Below are 16,617 nucleotides of genomic sequence, written 5' to 3'. Positions count from 1 at the left end.
ACTAGTACCAGTCCACGGCCCTGGGGTTGGGTACCACTGCCTTAGAGGATGAAGCCAAATTCAAATCCAGACTCTCCATTGACTTTGGGGCTTAGATTAAAACAAAACAAAACAGCCTGACCTGTGGTGGCGCAGTGGATAGAGCGTCGACCTAGAACACTGCGGTCGCCGATTCAAAATCCAGGACTTGCCTGGTCAAGGCACTATGAGAAGCAATCAATGAATAAGTAAAGTAAAGTGAAGTGACTATGATATTGTTCCCTCTCTCTGTGAAATCAATAAAATCTCTAAAAATTTTTTAGGCCCTGCCGGTTGGCTCAGCGGTAGAGTGTTGGCCCAGCGTGTGGAAGTCCTGGGTTCAATTCCCACTCAGGGCACACAAGAGAAGCGCCCATCTGCTTCTCCACCCTTCCCACTCTCCTTTCTCTCTCTCTTTCTCTTCCCCTCCCACAGCCAGGGCTCCATGGGAGCAAAATTGGCCCAGGTGCTCAGGACAGCTCCATGGCTTCCACCTCAGGCACTAGAATGGCTCTGGTTGCAACGGAACAACGCCCCATATGGGCAAAGCATCACCCCCTGGTGGGCATGCCGGGTGGATCCTGGTCAGGTGCATACGGGAGTCTGCCTGATTGCCTCCCCACTTCTAACTTAGGAAAAATACAAAAACAAACAAACAAAACAAACAGGCACATCAATAAGAATTTGAGTCGAGTCGTGCCCTGGCCGGTTGGCTCAGCGGTAGAGCGTCGGCCTAGCGTGCGGAGGACCCGGGTTCAATTCCCGGCCAGGGCACACAGGAGAAGCGCCCATTTGCTTCTCCATCCCTCCGCCGCGCTTTCCTCTCTGTCTCTCTCGTCCCCTCCCGCAGCCAAAGCTCCATTGGAGCAAAGATGGCCCGGGCGCTGGGGATGGCTCTGTGGCCTCTGCCCCAGGCGCTAGAGTGGCTCTGGTCGCAACTAGGTGACGCCCAGGATGGGCAGAGCATCGCCCCCTGGTGGGCAGAGCGTCGCCCATGGTGGGCATGCCGGGTGGATCCCGGTCGGGCGCATGCGGGAGTCTGTCTGACTGTCTCTCCCTGTTTCCAGCTTCAGAAAAATGAAAAAAAAAAAAAAAAAAAAAAAAAAAAGAATTTGAGTCGTTGCCTGACCAGCAAGTAGTGCAGTGGATAGAGCATCGGACTGGGATGCAGAGGACCCAGGTTCGAGACCCCAAGGTTGCCAGCTTGAGCGCGGGCTCATCTGGCTTGAGCAAAGCTCACCAGCTTGGACCCAAGGTTGCTGGTTTGAGCAAGGGGCTACTCGGTCTGCTGTAGTCCCACGGTCAAGGCACATATGAGAAAGCAATCAATGAACAACTAAGGTGTCACAACAAAAAACTGATCATTAATGCTTCTCATCTCTCTCCCTTCTTGTCTGTCCCTGTCTAACTCTCTGTCTCTGTAAAAAAAAAAAAAAAAAATTGAGTTGTCGTAAGAGGACTACTTGTTAAAAGATGAGGTGACTTCCCCACATTGGCAGAAATCCTCCAGATCTGTATTTATTTGTTTGTTTGTTTATTTATTTTATACATTTATTTGTTGATTTTAGCAAGAGAGGAAGGGAAAGAGAAAGACACGAACATGGATCTTCTCCTGTATGTGCCCTGATCAGGGATCCAACTGAAAACCTCTGTGCTGCAGGACGATGCTCTAACCCAGTGGTCCCCAACCTTTTCTGGGCCATGGACCGGTTTAATGTCAGAAAATATTTTCACAGACCGGCCTTTAGGGTCTCACGTGTATCACGTGACTGAGACAAGCGTCAAGAGTGAGTCTTAGACGGATGTAACAGAGGGAATCTGGTCTTTTTTTTTTTTTTCTTTTTTCTTTTTTTTTTACAGAGACAGAGAGTCAGAGAGAGGGATAGACAGGGACAGACAAACAGGAACAGAGAGAGATGAGAAGCATCAATCATTAGTTTTTTGTTGCGTATTGCGACTTCTTAGTTGTTCATTGATTGCTTTCTCATATGTGCCTTGACCACGGGCCTTCAGCAGACTGAGTAACCCCTTGCTGGAGCCAGTGACCCTGGGTCCAAGCTGATGAGTTTTTGCTCAAGCCAGATGAGTCCGCGCTCAAGCTGGCGACCTCGGGGTCTCGAACCTGGGTCCTTCCACATCCCAGTCCAATGCTCTATCCACTGTGCCACTGCCTGGTCAGGCAATCTGGTCATTTTTTAAAAATAAAACATCATTCAGACTTACATATAAATAAAATGGAAATAATTTATTTATTCTTTCTCTGTGTTCCGGTACCAAATGGCCCACGGACTGGTACTGGTCCACGGCCTGGGGGTTGGGAACCACTGCTCTAACCAACCGAGCTATCCGGCCAGGGCTCAGATCTGTATTTAAATTTTCACATAAGGCAAACAGAAATATCATGTTAAAATATTCACAAACTGATGTGATGTGATAAGTAGATACTAAAACTTTTTTTTGTTCCATGCATATAAGAAACACAAAACATAAAAGTCTATCTCGACAGGTACTGATAGATAAATTGTGCTTTTCTCAACATTTACGATCCTGAGTTTTTACCAACCCAGGGATTCATGGGGTTGGAGAAGCAAGAGGCTGAGACCTGGGCTTGGTCCAGCCTCTGACAGGTGTGTCCTCTGGGCCTCATGTTTAATTTCTAAAATGAAGGTATTCCAGCTCTAAAACTGTGACGTGAACAAAAGAACAAACTTGGCGTGGCGTGATCATACTCCGCCAGCCATGACCGTTGGCCCTTCTCTCCTGGGGTTTGCCTAACATGCCAGCCCTTTGTCCACCCCTGCCCCATCTGCCCTATTCACTCCTGGTCACTGAACACCCCTGATCCTGGGCTCCCCGCCAAGATAGGAGCCAAGCCAGGATCCAACTTTGCAGGGCACCCTTGGGGGGGGGGGGGGAACCAATGTGCTGGGCCTTGCTGCCCTCTTGTGGCAAGAAGTAGGGTTATCACACGCTAAAAAAAAATGTGACCATCCCTGTAGTTGGCTCCCATGGGGGTCGGGGTGGGGGGGTGGGGGTGGAAGAGCAGTTTTCTAATTTACAACCAAGGAGTTCCATTGAAGCCAAGACCTGACACGTGGGAAGTGGGGGTGGGGCAGGTGCTACACAGAGAGAAAGTCTTCAGGGTGGAAAAGAGAGAGCACCCCCAGGTGATGGTGCCCGGGACACTGGTGTCAAGGAAGCGTTGAAGTGGTTGGTGTCTAACTATGTTTTGGAAATAGAATCTGCACTGTCTACTGAGGGTGTGGAGATGGAATACACATGTGTACAACGGCCAGTCCACGCTCAGGATAGAACCTGCCGCCGGCAGCAACCAGCCAGCGCTCCAAACAACGACCCCTGTACCGTCATCCCCAAAGGTCGGGGCCTGATTGATAACTGGCAGCTTCCCCTGTTGTTTCATGTCCGTGTTAAGAGCAACTGGAGAAAGCCGAATAGACTCCCCTAACCACTCACAGGGGACGTCCTGCTTCTAATTAACCCACCTACAGCTTCCCCAGGCCCAAGCCGTCCACCAGGGCCCACCTGAAGCCCTCTCTACTCTCGCAATGAAGCTTCCCCTTCCTCTGCCTGCCTGAGTCTCTCCAAACACAAGTGATGGCAGGCCACTCCCTTACTGTAGCAGGTGCTGAATGAACAGCCTCCTCCGCTCGTTTCCCCTGGGTGGCTGTGTTCATACCCACAGGTGTGTGAGAGAGGAGGGGGCCGCTGACAGAGATGGGGAAGGCAAAGGGAGGAGAGGTTTTGGGGAAACCAAGGACCTGCTTGGGGGTTTTTAAGTTAGAGGTGCCGGTGAAAGTTCCATGTGGGGGCTCCGTCAGGGCAAGAGCTGGCTCCCGCCTTCTGGAGCTCAGGGGAGAGGTCTGGGCAGGAGGAATGAATCTGGAAGTCAGTCAAAAATAGGATAGCACAGGAGAAGGTACATCGCCTGAAATAGTGAGAAACACATAAACATTCTTTTTTTTTTTTTAATTTATTTATTCATTTTTAGAGAGGAGAGAGACAGAGAGAGAGAAGGGGGGAGGAGCTGGAAGCATCAACTCCCATATGTGCCTTGACCAGGCAAGTCCAGGGTTTCGAACCGGCAACCTCAGCATTTCCAGGTTGATGTTTTATCCACTGCGCCACCACAGGTCAGGCCGTAAACATTCTTGGTACCCATCAACTGGGAAATGCTGTTTAATTCTGGTAGGAGAGCAACGCAGTGGAATCCTGCGTGCCTGGTAAGGAAAAAAAATGCAACCTGAAGTGGCCTGGAAATGCCCCCAAGGGCTCGTCCTGAAGTGAAAAGGAGGAACAGTTTTCTGAAACTCTTGCCACATCGTCCTAGAAGTGCTTCCCTCCACCCATTCAATTTTCATTGCCTTCTCAGGACGTCGGTTATGTTAGCCCTTGTTATTACGAGGAAACCGATGCTCAGAGAGGTAAGGTGACTTACCTAAAAAACACAGACATACCTTGTGAGAATCTGAGCCAGGATTTGAACTTGCAATATGCCCATCTGATTTCCGCGTTGGCCATGTCCTGACCTCTCTCCTACCGCCTCACCTCCACTCCAGCCCTGGGGTCCCTCCTCCCTGCCCTCGAGTTCATCTAAGACTCTGCCTGCCGGAGGAGCGTTCGTTGCTCATCTCCGAATGATGCACGGTTAAGAATTCTTGAGGAACGTCTTGAGCGCTTGCCAAGGATGGCTCCGCCCTAACCTGACAAGGAGGAAGGGCAGCTCTCCTCTCTCTGGGATTGGCATCAGGCTAGTAGTCACCTGGAGAAATTCCGAAGTGATGATAGAAGCTCCTGCGCATTCTTCTGCACTACCTGCCATCTGGAATGTGAGCTCACGCCGTCCTCAAGGAAAGCGGGGACGAGGGGTGCATGACGGAGTCGTAGGCAGATCAAGCTCGCTCTCCAACAACCTGTGTCCATGGTTCCCCATCAGACGCAGCTAATAAAGCCGTGGAACAGAAACTGAGTGGGCAGAAGCCCTCAGCTCCCGCCCCTTCTGGCCATCAAGACCAGAGGCCCAGAGTTCACTTCTTCGGGCACGTAGTTCACATTATTCCAGGTAGTGGGAACACAGAGTCAACGACACAAAGATCCTCCCTTTGTGGAGCTTACGTTCTAGCTGGCAGGGGACATGATATGGTCTATTGGACGGTGGCAAGCGCTATATAGAAATATAAAGCAAGGAAAGGGATAGGAAATGGGAGAAAGTGTGGAGGTTCCCATTTTTAATAGGGTTATCCAGATGTCCATTCCAATTCTCTGCTAACCAAAAAAATTTACATTAAGGTGAAGAATGCTTGACAGTGGGTTCATGCTCTTGGAATTCACCTCCTTATCATGTGCCCTGTTACTCAGATGGATGGTAGGATAGCCTGCCAAAGACTCACTTGTGGCATCAGCGAAGACACCACACCCCGTGAGGCTGGGGTGTCACTCTACATTAGGCAGTATGTGCCCGCCAACTAAGAACGGCAGTGTCTCCTTGCATAGTACGTCTAATAATCCACTTAAGAAATTTTTGTTTTCATCCACATAACCATAGGTTCTCTGAATTTTGAGAGTCTAGTCCCTGGAGTTCTGGTAAATTGAAACTCAATTTACCCCCGGGGCTATTTTTGGGATCTTTATTTGTTGAATCAATGGGGGAAGAGAAGGGGTTACTAATCTAGATGGAATAATAAGGTTCTGATGAGCAAGAGGAAATCGGGTGGCTTTTCAGAGCGAAGTCAAGGAGTGTGTCTAGAACCCGGGGGTTTACTTGTGTCATCTCTTTATGGGCTTTTGCTCAATCATATCAGTCCATAGAAAGTTGTGTCAAGTGAAAACAACAGAACTGGTAAAACACGGCTCCAGCCTGATATCTTTATGTCAGAAGTTGGCTATGTAGGCACTTAGGTATGTGTATTTATACCTTTATACATGACTGCACAGTCCCTGCCCCTTCCGTCCAGGTTAAGTGACCTCATTATGCATTCTTGATGGGGGGGGGGGGAAGCTCAAGAGTTAAACTTTTGGCTTGAATAACAGGAGCTCTAGTTATAACCAATAGGTTTAATGTTTAACGCAAGTGAAAGCTTTGCTCCAGGAACTGGGACACCTAAGCGGGACCTACACGACTTCATGAGGTCTGCAGGGAATCCACCTTTGTGCCCCAGGGATCTGCAAGCAACGCCTTTGTGCTCTGTCCAGAGAGGGAATCCGCTGGGACACAGCTAAAGAATTACTAACAGATCTCTGGAATGCAACTTTTAGCTAACCAACTTTCCCTTGCATTCCAAAACCCCTTACCTACCCTCTTCCCCCCTTATAAAAAGGTTAGCTTTTCTAGGGTACGTAACCCCTATTCTCCTCAGATTGCCGGCATCTGAATAAAGCGCCCAGAAGGATTCAATCCCTGCCTGTTTATTGGGCTGAGGGGTGAAAAGCAGCACAAATGCGGATGTTTCCGGTTTCACTTATTGCACCCCGCTTTGTAACTGTGTTACCCCGACCCCACCCCCGCCCAAGTTCACTGAGGGAAAGGAGGCCTGTTTAGTTCACATGGAAGTTGCTTCCTAAATACCGTATTATTGAACCAACGAATAAATGCCAGGTGGAATCCTCACCTAGGGACCCGGGAAGCGTGGGCCTTGGAGAAGAGAGGTTTCCATTCCCAGCTCTAACACTGGGCAAAATGTTAAAGCAGTAGGTTGCTACTTCTGAACCTCAGTTTTTAAATCTGTAAAATGGGAATGGAATAGTCTCCCCAGAGAGTTTCCGTGACATCCAGTAAGATAACGCACGCAAGTATTTAACACAACGACAGTCACATGGCGCGTTTTTAATACTAATACACCGAAGGGGAGGCACCTGGCAACTTAGCTCGCTCTCTCGCTGCGCATGCGCGGCGCTCCACGCGCCTACAAGCCCCGCCCAGCGCGTCCCAGCGCGTCCCCACGCTTGCGTGTGTTCGAACGGAACGCCAGCCCCGGCCAGAGGTGAAGGGGCGGGATCTCCGCAACACGCCTGCGCCGTGAGAGGCCTGTGCGCCGAAGGGGGCGGGCCGCGCAGGCGCGCAGGGAGCCCCGGCTCCCGAGCATAAACAAGAGCGGGGTCGGGATGAGGCGGCGATTGATCCCCGGGCAGCGAGCGGCGGCGGCGGCGGCCCAGGCGGCGAGCGGGGCCCGGCGCCGACCCTGAACGCACGAGACCTCACCTTCCCGTCCCGCGCGCGCGAGCGCAAGCCCCCGGCCGGGTCCACCCGCGCGCCCACCCACCATGAACCTGGCCAGTCAGAGCGGCGAGGCCGGCGCCGGCCAGCTGCTCTTCGCCAACTTTAACCAGGACATCACGTAAGGCCGGGGGCCGGGGCCGGGGCCGGGGTCGGAGAGCCGGGGCTGGGGGTCGGAGCCGGGAGCTAGCTGGGAGCCGGGGCGGCGGGCGGGTCCCCGGGCCGGGAGAGGGACGGGGCATACGGCGGTATCTCGCCCACCACCCCGGAAGGCTTTCTCCTTCTGGACCCCCCCTCCCCATTCCTCACAGAGTTGGGCCGAACTTGGTGGCCTGATGACCTGTTGTTGTCTCGCCGCCTCGGCCCCCGGTCCGGGTTCCTTCCTCCGCACGCCAGCCCGGTTCTGTCCGGGCCTCGGCCCGTTTCAGGCCCTTCTCCTTGTCTCCGCCTCATCCTTAGGGCCCCCCGGTCCCCACTTTTATTTTTTTTCCTTCTGTGTCTCGCTCTTCTTTTCGGCAGGAAGCTTGGAGGTCCTCCCCAGGCAAGAAACGAGCTTAGTGATCATCATCGTAGGCCGCCCCCCGCCCCCGGTCCCCGACCTGGGGAGAAACTGAGCCCAGGGGGTTGTGACAGACACCTGAGGAGTCTGGGCTCGTGGGGGGGAGTGGGTCGTGGCCATCCCCTAAAGGGGAGGAGCCGCCCCCGGGGCCAACCTCTGGGTTTGGAACGGCCGTTTTGTCCAAACCCAGGTGGGCTTTTCGGCGGCGGTGTCCGTGGCTTGGGGGAGAGCGGGGAAGTTACCAGGTGAGGCGTCAGGGGCAGGAAGCATGAGTGGTGGGGCTTGAAGGCAGGAGAGCCATCTTTGGAAGTGACTAAGAGGAAGTGATGTCAGAGGGGAGGGGATGGGTCTTGGGCTTGCAGAGAGATGAGCAGGAGTTGTTGCTAGAGTGCAGTCAGCAAAGTACAAAACGAGGTTTAAAAAAAGAAAAAGAAAATTAAAACTTGATTGTAGGCCACATATATGGTGGTGACGGAAGATGATGGGACTTTGGGTGGCGGGCATACAATGCAGGTACACTTGAAGCATACATGATCCAATTAGCCAATATCACCACCCCCACCCCACCCCAAAACAATTTAAAAGAAAATAAACAAAGAGGAAAAAGAAAATTTGATTGTAGCGTGGCCAGCTCTGCAAGTCCGTGGCCTGCAGCAGGGTGCAGCCGCGGCTTCCGAGGCTATGAAGCTGATATTGGACATACAGACCGTCCCACGGTGGGGCTGGGGCTGTATTGAGGATTGGAAGGGAGCCAGTTACCTGCCCAACTGCAGATGCGGAAACCCAGCTTCAGCAGGGTTCTTGGATCGAGGGTTGGTTAGTAGTGCAGTCAGGGCAGGACTGAAATCTGTCTCCTGGATTCTTCGCCCTGTTCTTTCCACTCTGCCATCTGATCATTCTACCTGCAGAGGAGGATTTTGAGGGGAGTGAATTTAGAAATCAGACTGTCCCAGTCTTTAAAGATTAAACCACCCAAATACCATAGTGGTCTGTGTGACCAAAAGCCAGTGCAGCAGAAACAGTTGGGGACGACCTGTTGCAGGTGGTCATAATTGGGATAGAGTAAATTATATTCACGCAGGGAGGGAATAGGACATTTCAAACCAACTGTGACTTCGTTTTTAAGCCCCTGGTATTCTGAGACTGGCAAGAAATGGTAGCTTGACAGGGTTTTTTATGTTTTGTATAAATTAGAGAGTTACCAAAACATTTCCTACCATTCTTTCGGATTTTCCCTTCTCATCGTTTATGTTGAAAGGAAATCAAATATGACCAAACGTTGTCTTTGCTGTTATTTCAGATGGGCACCAAATTTCCTATGTAATAGAAGAAGCCAGAGAGGCTGTGGTATCATTGATACAGTATTTATTTATAATAAATTGTAAGGAATAGCAAGTTAGGATTATATTGAAGTTTATTGATTGAAATGACTAATTTGTTTTAAATCTATGCTCGAAAGAGTTACGAAGGCTTCTGGGGGACAGCTTTACAGAAGACACTTCCCTCTCTTGTCCATTCCACAATTTAATAGAGGAAAACAATTTTTCACAACACAAAGGAGGTTGGTTTAGGATCCACGTTCGCTATCTTTAGTGAGATAGTGGAAGCTATTTCACTTAATAGGACACATGTGTTACACAGTAATGCTTCCCAATAGAATGTTCCTTGTATCCCATACGATCTGTCCTGCCTTTCTTTTCATACTTGTAATGGTTTCAAATATTGTGGTATTTATTCCCTATGATTCTTATCCTAAAAGTGTGAATGCATTTTAATTGTTTTGTTTTTTTTTTACCATTTGTTTTTGTTTTGTTTTGTTTTAACTAGAGCCGTGAATGAGGCTCTAGGAACCGCCCGTCTCGGTGATCTTGGTCTTCCCTGGTTAGTTCCAATCCTAGTTTCTGAAAGTTAACACTTTGGGAAGCTTGTATGGGAGGAGTTTTTGACTTTTTGCAATTGAAGGTAACGAACTAATAAGTAGCAGAGTATCACGTGACTCTCACATGGAAAGAGCAGGGACAGAATTCTGCCACTGGACGCCACTCACCCATGGGAAGTGATTTGGCAGTGTCTGTTCTAAGCTGTATTTCTGAAGGAGATGGAACGTAAAAAAGGAACTTGATCTTCCCAGGCTTCCATATGTGGACACTGATGTGAGTGTCCAGGGAAGTTACGGGTGTGGGGACAACGAAGAGACACTTGTCTGAGGTTTTTGTGTTTTTTCAAGGTTACAGTTATTCTTTTGGGTAGGTCACCTTTCTCCTCCTTTTCCTCATCAGCAAATGGAGGGGCTTAGGAGTAGAGGGTTTTTAAGGACTTCAACTTTAAAGATTTAGGTCTTTTTTCTGCTGTGTACAGAATGTTTGAGGAGGGCAGAGCAGTCACTGAGGAGGCCGTTGTCCAACAGCAGTGGCCAAAGGGCTTGGAGTGACCCACTGGACACGTGATTCACTTAGGAGAAGTAAAGGGTGCCCCCACCCCCGAGTCGCTGGGGTGGGTCTGGTGAACAGTGAAAGATGACGTGCTGGGGGAAGGGTCAGCGAAGGGTTCTGTTGAGGAGGAAATGAGCTCTGCTTTGGAAATTTTGCTGGAGGTCAGGGATGGGAGGGATGGGAGTGACGGGAGCTGGAGAGAAGGGCCCGTGTGGCGATGAACTTTTAAGTGGGGCATAGGGCCCACCAGTTGTTTCCTTTCCATGGGTGTGGACCATCTCCACATAACACAGTAATGTCTAATCTCTTTAACACACTAGATGATGAAAAGAAAAAGTCTTTACAGACTGATCATTAGGAAGAGGGTAGAGAAAAGCAAAAGGAGTTAGGAAAAAGATCCAATTCACATTTTCCTTTTTTTTTTTTGCTTTACTGTCTTTTAGATATTAAACACTCAAGTTTAAATTCACAGTGACAGTAACTTGCAGTTAAAGATTGTGGGCCAAACTCAAACATTTGTTTTGGTGCCCTCCCAGAACACTAATAAAATGTTAATCGCCAAAATACCAAAAAGACGTTTTTAGAGACCGAAACCCTGCAGAATTGGGGAGGATGAGAAAGGAGACACAGCAGCAGACTTTTGGAAGCGAGCACGTAGCAGGGGGAAGTGGACCCTAAACTGCTAGCAGAGAAGCAGCCAATCAGCCTGGTTTATACCTGAGCCCCAGCAGGCCCAGGGTTGGTAGGGGAAGCTCTGGAAGTGGAGGGGGAGGGAGAGGGCGCGACAGTCAAGGGGATTGGCTCAAACTCGGTTTTGGAAGCAGTCACTCTCTCCTAGGGCATCTCCAGAGGGTGCAGCAGAGTCTCTGGATTGTGACACTGGACACAGTTGAAAGCAGGAGTATGGGCCCTGGCCGGTTGGCTCAGCGGTAGAGCGTTGGCCTAGCGTGCGGAGGACCCGGGTTCGATTCCCGGCCAAGGCACACAGGAGAAGCGCCCATTTGCTTCTCCACCCCTCCGCCGCGCTTTCCTCTCTGTCTCTCTCTTCCCCTCCCGCAGCCAAGGCTCCATTGGAGCAAAGATGGCCCCGGCGCTGGGGATGGCTCTTTGGCCTCTGCCCCGGGCGCTAGCGTGGCTCTGGTCGCAACATGGCGACGCCCAGGATGGGCAGAGCATCGCCCCCTGGTGGGCAGAGCGTCGCCCCTGGTGGGCGTGCCGGGTGAATCCCGGTCGGGCGCATGCGGGAGTCTGTCTGACTGTCTCTCTCTGTTTCCAGCTTCAGAAAAATGCAAAAAAAAACAAAACAAAAAAAAAAAAAAAAAAAAGAAAGCAGGAGTATGGGGCAGTGAAATGGAGATAGATATTAATATAAATGTATCCTTTTTTTTCTGTTATGGTTTGCTATTTTTTTCCCTTTGTCGATAAGAGATATTGACTATATTACCTTATAAATGGCTTAAACACGTAAACATTTATTGCGGAGTAAGAGTATTTATTGGGGGAACCTCTTACCTCTTACTGTTTCTCTCCCATTGATATGCCATTGTATGGTCAGGTGTACCCTGAGGGATTACTAAAAGGGAGTCTCCAAAGAGGGGTGTGTGAGTGTGACTGTTGGTGTTTGAGCCGAAAATATCAAACCTGTTTACTATCAAACTTTTTTTTAATTTTTTTGAGTTTAGAGAGAGAGAGAAACATCGATTCATGCATTCATTGGTTGATTTTGTGTGTGTGTGTGTGAGACAGAGACAAGAGTCAGAGAAAGGGGCAGATAGGGACAGACAGGAAGGGAGAGAGATGAGAAACATCAATTCTTCGTTGCGGCTCCTTAGTTGTTCATTGATTGATTTCTCATATGTGCCTTGACCAGGGGGCTACAGCAGACCAACTGACCCCTTGCTCGAGCCAAAGACCTTGGGCTCAAGCTGGTGAGCCTTGCTCAAACCAGATGAGCCTGTGCTCCAGCTGGCGACCTTGGAGTCTCAAACCTGGGTCTTCCACATCCCAGTTAGATGCTGTATCCACTGCGCCACCACCTGGTCAGGCCATTGGTTGATTCTTGAATGCACCCTGACCCAGGATCAAACCCAAACCTTGGAGTATGAGGCCGATGCTCTAACCAACTGAGCTTACCCGGCCAGGGCTAATATCACCCCTTAAAACTGTCTCCCTTTATTGATAAAATATGTATTCATACTATACCATATACACATATCAAGGACTAATTGAACTATTTTTGTTGACATTTACTGATTGGGGCTCACAATTGTTTGGTAAACCATGCAATTAACATTCTAAGTAAGGTATTTAATATCCTAAATCAGTTTCTGAGTATCTGGGAGAGCAGAGTTCTGATGACTGATTAGCTGAGCCCAATTTTAACAAATCTTACCTGTTTGAAGCACATCTGAGCCTAAATATATCAAAATCCAGATTCTCATTAATTAAGTAAAGCTCGTTATTTTGCCCATGGAAGAGGCTTGTTTTATATATGATACTAGTAAGCTTGGTAATTTGGTTTCTAAGTCAACAAGAAATTACAGAGGGAAAGGTGCTGTTAATGACAGTAGGGTCACAAGAAAAGGTGACGACTGTCATCAAAACAAAAGGTAGAAGATATAGTCATTTGATGAAGGTATATAAACCCCTAAACTCCTTGTTAGGGTTTGAGGGGGTTGCTCTATGATGACAGCATGGTAAGTTGTTTAATATGTGAGTCCAGGAGAAGGTTAAGAATTTGCCATCCCCTTGTGTTAAGAACACAGGAAAGGATATAAGAATGACTTTTTTAAAAAGCTGAACTGGTGTGGGGAAAGGTTTTGGTGCTTAAAACAGGAGCCCTTGGTTAACTGAAAAACGGTTTCCTGAATACCAGTTCCCCAAAAGTTGTGAAGTTCTGAGATTCCAATTTGTCTTTAGCTGCCTTGGTTATCCATGTATTTTTGTTGGTTCATTACTTTTCAAAATATTTACAGGTAACGATTACTTTATTGATATAATAAATTCAACACTGGGAAGTATTTTTGCAAAGAAAAATGAAAAGAGCTGATAGAAAATTTTGTTTCTGTTTATATTATTAAAATAAACCAATTGGGTTTTAAAAATTTAAGAGTGCTTATAGCAACTCAGTTCTCAGGACACGGTTGACCCTTGAAAAACAGGTTTGAACTGCACTATTCACTTATATGTGGGTTTTTTTCCAACATATTAAATATACAGCGGCCCTCTGTGTCCCCGGGTTTCACATGCACAGATTCAGACAGCCGTGGACGTGGGTGTAGTTCCACACCGTTGTATGTAGGAGACATGAGTATCCGTGGGTTCTGGTACCCGTGCAGGTCCTAGAACCTGCCCCGTTTCCCTGGATACTGAGGGGTGGCTGAGTTTTGGGGCATCAAAACGCAAAACGTATAAGCAGATTTTTATGCAGGGATGGGCGCCCCGTACCCCCACATTGTTCAAGGGTCACCTGTATGTTTCCCCCACATATGTGTGGAAGGGAAGTTAGAAATCACAGATGTTTTATAGCCAACACACTCATGTTATGAAGTGCCAGTCTCCTGGCGTATCTTCTTCCGCCTGTGTGGTGTCCTGCCAGGTGCTCAGCACACAGGCAGCCACGGGCCGGTTCTTCCCTGTCCACCGCGTCCTGCTGGGTCCTCTCACCCTCTGTTTCTGACAGCTGCGCTGAGCTGACTTCCCTGGTCAGTCACGTTCTGGAGAGTGGACCTGCTGATGAGGAAGTGCTCTGTGTAGTGTCACAGCTCCACCGCAGAGGGGACTGGCGAGCTCTGCGGCCCCTCCAAGCCTCTGGCAGCAGCGGCGGCAGCAGCATGGGTGGGATGTGAATTGCAGATGGGGCTCTGAAAATGGAGCCTTAAAGCTTTAAGTGAGACTGTTGCCTGTTTATGGACCCTCACCCTTTCCTGGCCGTGGGCATGGGGCCCTCCCGTGCCGCACTCCTCCCCGCTCAGCCCCCACGCACTGCTCCAGACCAGTGCCAGGCCCCTGAGCGCTGACTGGTGGTAGAGGTGATGGTTGCTCTTTGGTAACACGGAGCTAGTTTGTACATTATCGCTGTCTACACGTATCAGCTCTTATTTCTGAATTTGGCTTTTTTGCAGGTCCCTAGCTGTTGGTAGTAAGTCCGGTTATAAATTTTTCTCCCTTTCTTCTGTGGATAAGCTGGAACAGATCTATGAATGCAGTAAGTGTTTGCTTTATTATTCACCCTCTCTTAAAAAAAAGTAGACAAGTTAAACTTGAATTGATGTGCATTCTGAAATTCACTGTGATTTAAATCCACAAGCCCCTGACCAGGTCACCCGAGAGGTGGTAACCAAACAGTTTGTGTGTGTCCTTCCAGATCTTTTCCTGTTTATTTGCATACTTATAAATGTCCATAGGCCCTAGATGGGCAGAGCACCCAACCCAGAAGGGGGTTGCTGGGTGGGTCCTGGTCGGGGCGCATGCGGGAGTCTGTCCCTCGATCTCCCCTCTATCTCGCTTCCCACTTGGAAAATAAGAAAATAAGAAAAATAAATAAAAATAAATGTACATATAGAAATATTGTTTTAAGGGTTGTTTCTTACAATACATTGTATAATACTACATGTATTATTCTGTTATTTCTCCCCACTTTCAATGCCATTTAAATCATTCAAGTTTCTGTCATTCTGGACTTCCCAGAGAGTTGAGAATTTTTTTTTTTAATTATTTTTTCTTTATTGCTGCCCGCTGCCGCGCTCCAGGGGGCCCGAATCCGCCCGGGAGGCGCGCACACCCCGCCCACGCCCACGCCGCCAGAAGCCGCCCCGGGACCAGCCGTGCCTGCAGCGGCGGGCGCCCCTCGCCCCGGCCGGCGCGGCCACGCGGCTCAGAGAGTTGAGAATTTGACAGCCCCCATAGGAATAATTTATTTTCTTCAGTTGTCATTTTCTGAGACTTGAGCAGCCAGCACGTGAGAGGCGATATGGAATTGCAGAGGGGCCGTGAGCTCTGACTTCTGGCTGGTTGCTGTGACTTCAGAGAGGGTACCTCACCTCTGGGCCTGTGTCCTTGGTTCCCTTTTGTGTGTGTGAGACAACCTGCTGAAATAGCAGCAGTAGGTGCAGACCTCCCTGTCCCCAGTGAGACTGTGAGGAGCTCTGCACTCTCCCCACGTGCATGGTTCGTCTCCTACTTTTTCTTGGTTCCATTCACTCTGTGAATGTTTATACGGACCTACTACGTGCCAACCAGGTTTGTTTGTGGAGATGGTGGCAGTGACAAAGTTCCTGCTCTCGTGACACATTTAAATAGAAGATGAAAAACCGGTAAATATTTCTGTACAATGTTAAGCGGGGGACAAGTAACAAACAGACAGATAAATGCCATGCCTGACCCCACCCCATTAACAAGAAAGATGACACCAGGAGGAAGGTTGACTGTGCCAGTTACTTGAAACTGAAGTTCCTGCAGCCCACCAGGAGGTCGGGAGCTTTCCAAGCCTCTGCAGGCCCTGGCCTCCTCTCGGGTCAGCCCCCCGTGCCCCTCATCTCCCTGAGCAGAGCCTGGCACTCTGGCTGCTCCCCCCCAAGGCAAGCCCTTTATAGCAGACAGCAGGGAAGCAGATTCCTTCAGTTCGCCTCTCAGACCGCTGCTTCCTGCTGGCTGCCTCAGATTTTGCTTTTTCTGTCCTCAGACTTGCCTCCTGGTGCTTACTCAATCTAAAAAAGCCCTTGCCCTGGCGTGTGGCTGGGACATATAATCTGAGCAATAAGGCAGCTGTGAGCTACTGTACCTTCTCATCTCAAGTGGGCGTCAGCGCGTCTGCAGACCCCCGAGGCTGCCTTCACTTGACCCCACCCACACACAGGCCTGCTTCCCGTAGGAATTTCCTCAGATGAGGGAAGCCCGACCCTGGAAAAAAGAGTTCCATTGGGCTTTAACAATGACTGAAGCATTTAGTAAATCTCATCCAAAGGAGGGCCTGGGCTGTGTGGCTGAATTGTTGCTGAAGTGACGAGTCTTCTGTTTGGATAGAATTTGACCCCGTTTGGAGACTGTGTAGGAATAGCTGGTCTTCACTTTTCCTCAACTGAATCAGTTTAATGACTAATCTTTTTCCTTGAAGTTAATTTACTGGTTTTTAGCTCCTCAGTTTTCTAAGGCTTTGATGAAACAAAATGTGTTGTCTTGATAGCATTATTAAGAGTGGATATTCACTGGTCAACATGGTGATTTCATTGTTCTTCTTAGTGAACTTTGGCCCTTAAAAAATAGGTGATGAAATAGATGTGGAACTTTTTAAGAGATGATACTTTTTAAAAAAATTTTTGGTTTGAGAGAGACGAATGCCAGTTTATTGTTCCACTCATTTGTGCATTCCTTGGTTG

The 16,617-nt window shown here is 49.1% G+C and overlaps 1 protein-coding gene across 2 annotated transcripts in view; it reads left to right on the top strand.

The window, feature by feature from the left end:
• The first annotated feature begins 7,073 nt into the window (after positions 1–7,073).
• WIPI2 (WD repeat domain, phosphoinositide interacting 2) overlaps positions 7,074–16,617 on the top strand; it is a 34,823-nt gene continuing 25,279 nt past the window's right edge. For both annotated transcript variants that reach the window (XR_010731093.1, XM_066273456.1), the window contains exons 1-2: positions 7,074–7,370; positions 14,365–14,447. Coding sequence is in view for 1 of the 2 variants with exons in the window: in XM_066273456.1 (XP_066129553.1) it covers positions 7,297–7,370; positions 14,365–14,447 (157 nt within the window). In the remaining variant the exon portion in view is untranslated. The remainder of the gene's footprint in view (positions 7,371–14,364; positions 14,448–16,617) is intronic.

Source organism: Saccopteryx bilineata, chromosome 4, assembly GCF_036850765.1.
Source record: "Saccopteryx bilineata isolate mSacBil1 chromosome 4, mSacBil1_pri_phased_curated, whole genome shotgun sequence".
NCBI lineage: Eukaryota > Metazoa > Chordata > Mammalia > Chiroptera > Emballonuridae > Saccopteryx > Saccopteryx bilineata.
This window is presented reverse-complemented; position numbering and strand designations above follow the sequence as displayed.